Source organism: Ctenocephalides felis, unplaced genomic scaffold (genome assembly GCF_003426905.1).
Source record: "Ctenocephalides felis isolate EL2017-DRISC unplaced genomic scaffold, ASM342690v1 CF-g0.4_SCAFFOLD_03571, whole genome shotgun sequence".
Lineage (NCBI taxonomy): Eukaryota > Metazoa > Arthropoda > Insecta > Siphonaptera > Pulicidae > Ctenocephalides > Ctenocephalides felis.
In genome coordinates this window covers 3,299,332-3,311,369 of record NW_020539725.1, presented here as the reverse complement: position 1 = coordinate 3,311,369, position 12,038 = coordinate 3,299,332, and the positions used below count along the sequence as shown (strand labels likewise).

Genomic DNA, 12,038 nt, shown 5'->3' with positions numbered 1-12,038 from the left:
AAAGCTTCAAAATTTTTTAAAACTTTGGAAAGAATAGATTTTTGTGAATTTTGAAATTTTTTAGCTTTTTTATAACTATATCATCCGACTTCATATGACTGAAACCGCATGAATCGACTTCCAGCGGTTCGAGCGATATGACTTCAATCGACTTCATATGACTCAAACCGAATCATTCCGACTTCAAGCGGTTCGAACGATATGACTTTTTGCGTGTTTATTTATTTTACGGAGCGCTGAGAGCGATTTTGTTAGTGTAATATCAATACCCAATTTTGATAATAATTAAGTGTTTTTGATTTTAAATGTTATCAGAATAAACCACTTAAAATTATCAAACGAGTTTCGGAAATCTTTCGATATAATTATCTTTTGAAACAATTACTAAACACCAGAAAAGCCAGTAAATTATATTTAACTTATGATTATGTAAGTAGTAGCAAATTCACATTAATGAAATTAACTTTCATCTCTCAATTTAGATGCGATCCTTTACTGATTATGTAGTAAAATAAACAATCGACACATGATTCCAAATATTATTTTATATGCTTTAGTGATGCACAATTGTTTGGTAATCTATTATTGTTTAAAAATTAAATTATTTTTAATAATTATCAGAATATACTTTTTGATAGTATTTCATGTTTTCAATTTCTACTTTGTCGGTTATATTGGTTAAACTAACAATTTTGATTATAAATTTGGATCACTTTTACTAAATAAATACATTTATAACTTATTTGTCCATATATATACTTGATTCGAGTTGATTCTAATCAGGTTTTTTTCTGATTCGAATCATTCGAATCGGGAATTTCTTGAGTCGGCGCATCACTAAAACTATGTTAGTGTTGAATTTTGGAGGGAAGGTGGACTTAATTTTTAAAAACATTTCTTTAAAGGAATAAAGATGTTCCTGAAATGAAAATATTTTTCTTTTGGAAAATATTCAAATAAGCTTTTAATATAGGCTGTGAAATAGGGGTTTGATATTGTTGTCATTAGGAAACTTAGTGATAGACTGATAATTGATGAGGGTGAGGTGATATTAGTTTTCTAAAAGAGTTTTGGTTACTAATGTTAAGTTCTGACTATGAAAAGATGAATGAGACAAAATGATCGCGTGGTCTATTAAAGAAATAATTGTGTTAACTTTGTGATTTTTAAGGGTAAATGACACATGGTGAAGCTACCTACCAGACCATATACGTTTTCTCTACCAATTCTTGTAAACAACGTTGTTGATTTTTTGTACAGTGTCGTCTGAAAAGTTTAATTTGTTGTTGATTTGTATTTCATGTGTAAACTAAATGTTCTTATTGTAACTGTTGAAAGTATCGAGAACAACATCCGTTTGTTCTTATTATATTATAAGAAAGGTACCATCAACATGTCTAACGTAAAGATATATTCGGAAGTTTAATGTGGAGAAAGCAGAAATTTAATTTTTTTTTAATACTATATCTATAATGCCAGGGGATAGTGGGCATCCCGTAGCAGTACCTGGTACCACCATAAAGTTCGGAAAGGTAATACCATAAACCATGTTCATGGAGAACCTGTAGCAAAACATGGAGGGACAGATCAGTAGTGGCGATAACTGATCACCAATCCTCTAAAGGTCGCCTTTTAATAATAGATAGAAACATTGACATTAAATTTTTCGTAGAATAGCGGAGTGCTATCGGAAAATGGAACAAAACTTAGTATAAATTACGAGCTGCCAATGGTACTCCAATCAAAACATTCGGACTGAAGCATTTGCGTCCTAATCTCGGGCTGCGGTGACAGATAGACTGAAAATTTATTATTGCATATGTTGATCTACCGATAATTGGCTCAAATTGCTTAGCATTTTTCGCGTTTATAGATATAGATTGCCGGAATAAACACATAGGTGATGGAACAACAGTGTTACACAATCCAGCACAAGGATTCGGAAATTCATCGACTTTTATCAGAATTTTCCAATTTTATTAAACTATCCGATACTCTACGTAGACCACTTCACAGCACAAGGCATTCCATTATCACATCGCCAGGACCACCTGCATTCTGCCATCCACGACGTCTTACACCAGTCCGATATCAGATGGCAAAAGCTGAATTTGAAATAGTGCTACAGGAAGACACTGCACGTCGTTCCAAAAGTTCATGGTCTTCTCCACTACATCTTGTTCAAAAGAAAGTTGGGGGATGGCGACCGTGTGACATTTATTGCGCACTTAATGCAAGGACGATTCCAGGCAGGTCTCCAGTCCTTCACATCTATGATTTTTCTACGGATGTGCGATATTTTCGATCGTATATTTAGTGAAAGCTTATACGCAAATTCCTGTGGAAGAAATCGAAATTCCAAAAACAGTAATATCCACGTCTTCCGACATGTTCGAATTTCCATTCATGTCTTCTGGTCTAAGAAAAGATGGACGTTGATTGGTTTGGATTTTTTGTTTTGTGTAAATAGACAACATTTCATTTTTTTAGTAACAAACAAGAACATCGGAAGCATTTACGAGTGATATTTAGTAGCCTTAACTTTCATGGATTTATAATTAATAGGGCAAAAAGCACATTTTGTGTTCCGAAAAATTCAATTTTTGGGATATGAAATTACCGCATAAATAATCAAGCCAACATGAAAATCCGAAGAATTTTTTTCGAACGTCAAACGACAAGGCCTACTTACTGCAGAGAACTGCTAGAAGCTAGAGCTATATCTTGCCGTGAAGCACTATTGTTTTATGAGAAATTTGGAAATACTATGTAATTAATTAACTTCCCGTGGGGTAAGTTATTGTAATCGTCTAAAAATCGAAATTGAAAATTTTTACATTTTTTAACGTTATGGAGGTTTCTGATTTGGGTTTACCTATGAAAAAATGGATGTGTGTGTGTATGTATGTATGGATACAAGTTTTAGTCCACGTTTTCGGGCGCACGGATCAACCGATTTGAATGGCTCAAAAAACATTCGATTCCCATTGATAGGGACATGTGCTGATTAGTTTTTGGCAAAGGCAGGTCCAGCGGTTTTGGAGATACAGCTCTAAATGTATGAAATGGCAGTATTTGAGAGAACTAAGCGTCCGATTTGAATGATTCAAAGAACTTTCTGCTTGCTTTAACAAAATAATTGCTTTTGGAAAAAAAATTTGTATATCGAAAATAATTCAGATTTTAATTGTAATTCTAACTTAAGTTCTAATATACTTTAAACAAATATTTACAACTTTGCAATTTAGTCATATTCAGTTTATAATACATATAAATATTAGACAATGTTAAAGTATTCATTTATAATAATTTATTTGAAAACATTTAATATTCCTTTACTTTCTATTTAACATTTTGTTACGGTACGGGAAGTTCCAGCAATTTGCCTTAAAGCACGATGCCACACACACTAGTTGATATTTGTGTAGCACAGCATGTTGGGTTCATTGCGTTTATTTAATGTTCTATCATTATAAATTGTCAAAAATGATTCATAAGTAATTTTTCTTTTAAATATTTTAAATAAATTTTTTTCGAAATGAAGTACAGTTGGGTGAAAAAAGTCTATATTGTGTTTCCTCTAAATATTTTTACACTCAGAATTTCTGAAGAATCGTGTTAGGTGCATCGCGCGCTGCCTCCGAACGGCCTCTTTGCGCGGTACTATTAGCGTTACTGATGTATTGGCCCAATTTTTCAATGTGTTCCACAAAATTTATTTGAACAATATTTGCAATACTAGAAGGAAATACAATATGCTTTTGAATAACGCTAATTAGACAGTAGTCCAACTAAAAGCACCATTGAAAAACATTAATTGAAATATTACTATAAGGTACAAAGTTGAAAATTGGTAAATCGGATTTTTTCAAAAAGACATTTAGAATAGCGTACAAATTATTAACTTCCCGACGGATAAGTTTGTTTTCATCAAAAAATCTGATTTGCTAATTTTATGTTTTCTCGACGTTTCAAAGCATTCTGAATCGAATGAGACCAAATTTGGAAAAAGTATGTGTGTGTGTGTATGTGAATAGATTTTTCGCCGGAAATCGACGTTTTCTAATAAAAACAGTTGAATCGATTTCAAAAATTTATAAGCCATTCGATGTATCTCGATGAGGACAAACCGTTTCTTTGCAAATAGCAAAAAAGTGAGAAACTTTTCGTCCACGTTTTAGCTCACAGTTCTGAATCAATTTTGAAAATTCAAAAACCGTTCGAAAGATATTGGTTGGGAATTGTGCTGATGAGTTTCTGGTACAAATCGGTGGGGCCGTTTTCTTGTAATAAAGTGTTGAAAAAAATTTTCGGCGATTTTCATTATTATTTTTTTGACGGTAGATACCATAGTCTTCTAGATCATACTGAAATATTACGGCCCTACGACAACTCGTTTAGCTTTAAAAATTCGTCAAAGTTCGCAAAAATTAGTATCGTTTTTTGTCAAAATTAGACTTTTCATCGCCGTTTGCTCAAAAACGCACCGATTTCAGAAATTTAAAAACCATTTGATGTATCTCGATGAGGATTATCGTTTGTCAGTTTTGTGAGACGATCTGCCGAGCCATTGCTTTATAATTTGAAAAAACGTGTTAAACTTTTCGTCCACAATCAAGCTCATACTACCGAATCGATTTTGAAAAATCAAAAACTGTTCGAAGTATATTAGTTGGGAATGATACTGATTAGTTTTAGATCAAAATCTACCGAGCCATTTTCTTGTAATTAACTGGTCAAAAAAATTTAAGCCGATTTTTATCGATATTTTGGCGATATATATCATGGAACTCACTGAAATATAACGGCTTTGCGACAAGTAGTTTAATTTTTAAAACTTTTCAAACTTTGAGAAAATGAGTAGTTTTTTCACGTTTGTTAAAATTAGAATTAGATGATTTACTTGGTATAATGATACAGTCTTAATGAACATATACGAAACCATTAAAGTCCTACGGAAACTGATTCAATTGTAAAAATTGTTGATTTGCGAAAATTTGCTTTTAGAAAATACTCCGAATTAACGTGTTCGTTTGTTTTCAATTATGTGTAATAAATCCACTCGGAATACTTTTAATCACTCATAAATTATTAGGTGCGCAACTAAGTTCTCTCTGTTTGTCAGTATATGGCTGTAGCGGGGGTTGGTCGATTTTGACAAATCCAAAACGTTTTGAAATAAGCTTAGGCATATGGTAAACAAACTGCTGCGAAACATAAGTGATTTCGTTTTTGCATTATATACTTCTGATCAAGTGAAAATGTCTAATTTTTATGTTGTCTTAATGTCTTGTTTGTTGTCTTAATTTCCAAACAATCGTCATTTGCGGGGAGTGTTGATTTTCGTCTTTCATTCGAAAAAAAAAACGGCAGCTCAAGTGCATCGAGAGTTACGGAAATGCTGCTCTGAGCGAAACAACATATCGTGATGGGTTTCGTCGCTTCAAAGACGGTGATTTTGATGTGACGACCGCCCTCGTAAAGGAAAGCCAAAACCTTCAAAAAGGGTAAATTGAAGGCCTTGCTCGAAGAGGATTCGTGCCAAACTCAAGTAGATCTTGGTTCAGAATTAGGAGTTGCCCTTCAAGCCATTTTCAAGCGATTGTATGCGTTGGGGATGATTCAGAAGCAAGAAACTTGGGTTCCTTGTGAGTTGAAGCCAAGAGACGTCGAGCGTCGTTTTTTCACCTGTGAACAACTGCTCCAGCGGCGAGAAAAGAAGGGGTTCTTTGTCACATCGTGACAGATAATAAGAAATAAGTACATTACAGCAATCCAAAGAGGAGAAAATTTCGGTCCTGCTGAATATTCACAGCGAAGGTTATGCTCTGCATATGGTGGGACCAGGTCAGTGTTATTTATTATGAGCTGTTGAAACCGAGTGAAACCATCACTGGATAACTGTATCAAACTCAATTGTTTCAATTTAGCACTGCGCGAAAAACAACCACAATACGAGCAGGGTGATTTTACTGCATGACAATGCTCGGCATCACATTTCCAAGCCTGTGAAAACTTATTGGGAACGCTCTCAAATGAAAAGTCCTACCCCACCCTCTATATTCCTCAGATATTGCACTGCCCAATTTTTACTTGTTCCGTTTGATGGCCTGGCTGATTTTTGGATAGTCTCAAAAGACGAACACTTCTGGCGCCAATGTATTCGAGCTCTGCTATAAAGATGCGTCTAGCGATGGGCAATACTTTGAAAGAGTTTTTATATAATAAAGTTACATTTTCATTGAAAAAACAGCGAGAACTTAGTTGCGTACCTAATAATTTATTTTTTAATTGATTAAGTCGATTATTTACACATATCGGGAAGTTCATATAAATTGCCTGAAAGCAAAATACCAATACCGACTAGTTTAAATACCAAAATGGGGTCGATTTTTGACTATTTATAACGACATGACAATAAATAAACTTAATGAACCTAATATGCAGTGCGACACAAATATCTTTTATTTAGATAGTTATTCCAAATTTCTTTCGAAAGAAACATAAATTCGCGCGAAGGATTTGCAATTAGTTCCACATATGTGTATGAAGCGGTTACGAATATAAACGATGTGTCATTACTACTTTTATTGTAATATAGTATAGATGCAATGTTAAATATTGTATAGGAATTAAAACAGGGCCGCACTTAACGCAGAGCTGCAGTTGGGTGTCGCCGTTCAGCCCTCCTACGGAGAAAGAAAAATTATTCTTTGTAATTTATGATGCGTACTTTTCTTCCTCTTTTCGTTGTGTATTCTTCGAGGTTGGGTGTTCTTCTAAAGTGAAATACACAGGTTTCAGTCTGTCTTTAGAAAAAGATTTTGGTCCAGTTTGTAAGTCTCTTCTTTCCAAAATTTTGCAAGGTCCCTTTTAGAGTTATGTCAAAGTGGATTTTATCATATCTGGTCTAATAAATATATGACTTGATTTGTCTAATAAATATATGACTTGATTTGTCTTAAAGACCTGTCAAGGTCTTTATGAACAAAAGTTTTTCTCGGGCTGTGTGATGACGCATATTGTGGTTTCAAATTTTTGAAGATCTTATGTAATTTGCATTTAACAGTAGTTGTTGTTATATCTGTGGAATCTTTAAATAATTGACAAGGAAGTCTTGAGAGTTCTCCGAAGGTGAGTTCTGCAATTGAACTCTTTAAGTCTTCTTTTGCAACAGCACATAATCCTAACAAAACCGATGGTAGCGTTCCTATCCATGATTCGATTTCGTGACACATAAGGGCGGATTTGAATGTTCTATGAGTTTTTTAAATAAGGCCCTTGGACTGCGGATGGTACGATGATGTTTGTATTAGTTTTATTCTACAAAACTCTGTCATATTTCGAAATATTGCACCATAAAAATGTATTCCTCTGTCCATAGTTACTGTTGCCGGTATTCCAAATCGTGATATCCAACATAAAAGAAAGGCCCAATGTACGGTTTCTGCAGTGTTATCTGAAAGTGGTTACATTTTTATCCACCGGATGTATATATCAAGCAGTTGAGTAGATATCGTGCATTTTTGCAAATTCGTAGAGGACTTGCAATGTCAAAATGCACTTGTAAAAATCTTGCGGATGGAACTTGCGGAACATCAAATTTTTATAATGGTGTAATGGTATGTCTGCTTATTTTGCTGCATTGAATTGTATACAGTTGTTTGACCAAATTCGATAGTTTCGGCGAATATTTGTCAAAAAAAAAACGTTTGGACACCATTTTGATTGTTGCTCGTACACCTGGGTGATTTAGGTTGTGCAATCTGTCGAAGATCTTTCATCTTAATGCTGCAGAAACAAACGATTTTGGTAATTTCTGTGATAGTCAAAAAATATCTTGTGCGTTGTTTCGGGTATGGCTTGAAGTTTGATCTGCAATGAGCTATCCATTTTGGGCTTTGGCACTTTTGGTAATTCTTAACGGTTAACTGATTGATTTAATCCTTGAAAACGAATCAGAATATTCGCAATCGGAATATTTTTGGTTTTGCTTACGTGTCTAACATCTGTCATAAATTGTGACATGTATGTTATTTGATTGAGTTGAACTGGTGGTAGGCGATCATGATTTTGCAGAAAAACATTGACAAGTGGTTTGTGGACGGTTAGTAAAATTTCGACCAATTATTGAAGTATTGAAATGCTTTATATCCTGCTAAGAGCTTGCTGTAGTATGTTGACCATTTTCCTTGTTTTTCTGATTTTTTTTGGAAAAGTAAACGAGAGGTTTCCATTCCCCGTTTGTATATATATTGTAGTACCGCACTCTGATGCATCGGTAAATAAAGCTAGTTCCGCGTCAGGCAATGAATGCCCTTGTAAGGTAGCTTCAGAGAGGTTCTTTTTACAAGCATCGAAAGCTGCAGCAAGTTTTTCATCCCAAGTATGTTTTTAAGAGGGCCAATACTATATATGTATGTATGCGTGTGTGTGTAAGAATGGTGAATTACATGCTAGAAAGGAAAAAAATGATAAAATAATAATAATAAGCTTAATAAAAATTATTATTAAGGTATTATGAACTAATTTAATTAACATTGTTTTTAGATAACGTAACTTTTTGTTAGACTCCGAGACACATTGAATTTTGGAATCAACGATAAAATGTGGTACACAAGACGTTACAACATATTGAGCAAATATAGATTCATTCAGTACATTAATAAAAACATGCACAGTTGCACATACCATAATTTTAAGTATATTGTATTATTACAGAACTGCAATCGATGATGGTCTATCAATGAATGCCGATCGGTGCCGGCGATTATTCCGTGAGATAATTGAAGGTTTGGCGCATATTCACCAACAAGGAATGATACATAGAGATCTAAAACCCGTTAATATATTCATTGATTCCCGAGATCACGTCAAAATTGGAGATTTTGGTCTAGCCACTACCTCTGTTATTGCACGCAACGTAGAATCACAAATACAACCCAAGGGTAATACAAAATATATAATTTTACATTTACAGAAATATTTAATTTTTATTTATTTAAATATTATAATTTTTTTTTCAAAAATCTGTATATTTGTAAACTACTATACTATATCTATTATTGTTCTAATGCTTGATAAGCTTACTTGATAATGTAACTAGTTAGTATTGGTGTTTTGCCTTGAGGCAAGTAACATGAACTTAATCAATAAAATATAAATTAATTTATGAGTGATTAAAAGTATTTCGAGTGGATTTATCACACGTCATTGGAAACGAACGAGCACCTTATCGTTATACCAAGTATATCGTCTAATTTTAATTTTAACAAATGTCAAGAAATCTACTTATTTTCTCAACTTTGATGAATTTTAAAATTTAAACTACTTGTCGTAAGGCCGTAATATTTCAGTAAGTTCTAAAAAACAATGATATAAAAAAGAGTGCGCGTAAGGATCACACGCGATTGAAGTAAAACTTATTTGCTACTGTACAAAGTAGCATTTTTAAGTTAAGTAAAAATAAATACATCATATAACAAATTTGAATCATGTATTCAAATTATTTTACTTTTTCGCTGTCGATATAATGTCGTTCTTTGGACAGCTGTAATATTTTCCAATGGAAAAAATATTTTCTATTTTAATAACTTCAAAGATTTATAGAAACTACGGATAATACAGAAACTAGTGGGGTGCATGGTATTGTGCCTTAAGGCAAATTGCTGGAACATTCCGTACCGTTATTAAAAATTTTGGTACGGAACCTAAAAAAAAACTACACAAAATGTGTACACATGATTAAAATCTCTATAAACTATCTGAAAATTTGATAATAAACGTTTTTCATTGCCAAATGTCATTTTTTTAACTTAATTTCAATGAGAGTCCATAACCGCTAGACCTGCCTTCCCAAAAAATCGATCAGTTCTTCATCTTGTCAATACAAGTAAAATGTTTTTTGAATTACTAAAATCGGACGCTCCCTTCTCTTAAAAACTGAGTTACCGTTTTTGACACATTTTGTCCCGTATCTTTTATTTATTTATTTACATATATACATTATTTTCATATCTCAGTCAGACAGAGGTGCCTGGTATGAGAGATTATGAAAAACAGTTTTCATATAATATATACATTTCATTTGACTATAATATCTATTTCATTAATATAATATATATATATATATATATATATATATATATATATATATATATATATATATATATATATATTTTGTATGATTCTGAATTTGATGTTGACATATGTATTAACAAAGTCTAATAATCGGGCATAACATCAATAAAAAACATGAATTTCTTTCAAAATTTATTTTAAATCCATACGTTTCGGCTATAATCCTAGCCTTCATTCAGTGGAAACTAAAAATAAATTAAAAACTAAAACATTGAATTGGAGTGAAAGAAAAAAATAAAATAGTAATTAGTACTTACAATTAGTTGATCTTAGTGTTAAATTGGAAAATTTTATTAATCCATGGTATTAGGATATTGTAATGCACTACACTATGTATTATAAACATTAACTTGAAATTACACAATATTTTCACAAAATACTGATTTGAAAAAATCACAAATGATGAATAGTGTGTTATTCGTAGACTGGTTGAAGATGTAATGGAGAAAGTCATTTTTTAAAAAATATTTTTACCAAGATTCTGCACATGTGTGGAACGAATTGTAAAACCTTTGCGCGAACGCTTTTATTGTTTTGTAAGAAATTTGGAAATGTTATCTAAATAGAAGAGATTTGTGTCGCACAGCGTGTTGAGTTCATTCCGTTTATTTATTGTCTTATTGTTATAAATAGTTAAAAAAGATCCCTCTATAATTCTTCGTTTAAATAAATTTTGTTCAAATTGTAGTATAGTCGGATTAGAAAAGTCCATATTGTGTTTTAAGGTGTATATATGGTCTGCAAGAACAGTTTGAATTGTTTGGGGTTTTTTGAATTGTTTTTATGTTGTTGTAACCGTTTATTGAGGTTCTGGCTAGTTTCTCCTATGTAAATTAAATTACAGTCTAAACAATTTATTTGATAGACGAGATTTCTGAGTCGTTCGATATTAAATGGGGTTTTTGTTTTTGTAAAAATAGTGCTAGTAGTTGTACTAAATTGGTTACAAGTCGAAGTCCAGATTTATAAAAAAGTTTTTTCCAAGGAACATACAATTCTTTAATGTATGGCAAACATATTACACCAGAATGAGTTTCTGAGTCAGGTAAATCGTTATGTATGTTTGAATAAAATGGACAATTGCACAGTACATAACGATTTACCTGACTCAGAAACTCATTCTGGTGTAATATGTTTGCCATACATTAAAGAATTGTATGTTCCTTGGAAAAAACTTTTTATAAATCTGGACTTCGACTTGTAACCAATTTTAGTACAACTACTAGCACTATTTTTACAAAAACAAACCCCATTTATATCGAACGACTCAGAAATCTCGTCTATCAAATAAATAGTTTAGACTGTAATTTAATTTACATAGGAGAAACTAGCCAGAACCTCAATAAACGGTTACAACACACATAAAAACAATTCAAAAAACCCCAAACAATTCAAAACTGTTCTTGCAGACCATATATACACTTTAAAACACAATATGGACTTTTCTAATCCGACTATACTACATTTGAACAAAATTTATTTAAACGAAGATTATAGAGGGATCTTTTTTAACTATTTATAACAATAAGACAATAAATAAACGGAATGAACTCAACACGCTGTGCGACACAAATCTCTTCTATTTAGATAACATTTCCAAATTTCTTACAAAACAATAAAAGCGTTCGCGCAAAGGTTTTACAATTCGTTCCACACATGTGCAGAATCTTGGTAAAAATATTTTTAAAAAATGACTTTCTCCATTACATCTTCAACCAGTCTACGAATAACACACTATTCATTTGTGATTTTTTCAAATCAGTATTTTGTGAAAATATTGTGTAATTTCAAGTTAATGTTTATAATACATAGTGTAGTGCATTACCATATCCTAATACCATGGATTATTAAAATTTTCCAATTTAACACTAAGATCAACTAATTGTAAGTACTAACTT

General features: G+C 32.3%; 1 protein-coding gene across 1 annotated transcript in view; it reads left to right on the top strand.

Annotated features, from left to right (window-relative positions):
* The window catches only part of LOC113384923 (eIF-2-alpha kinase GCN2), a 635,046-nt gene that overhangs the window by 219,590 nt on the left and 403,418 nt on the right, over positions 1-12,038 (top strand). The window contains exon 15 of the mRNA XM_026622699.1: positions 8,722-8,948. Coding sequence (XP_026478484.1) covers positions 8,722-8,948 — 227 coding nt within the window. The remainder of the gene's footprint in view (positions 1-8,721; positions 8,949-12,038) is intronic.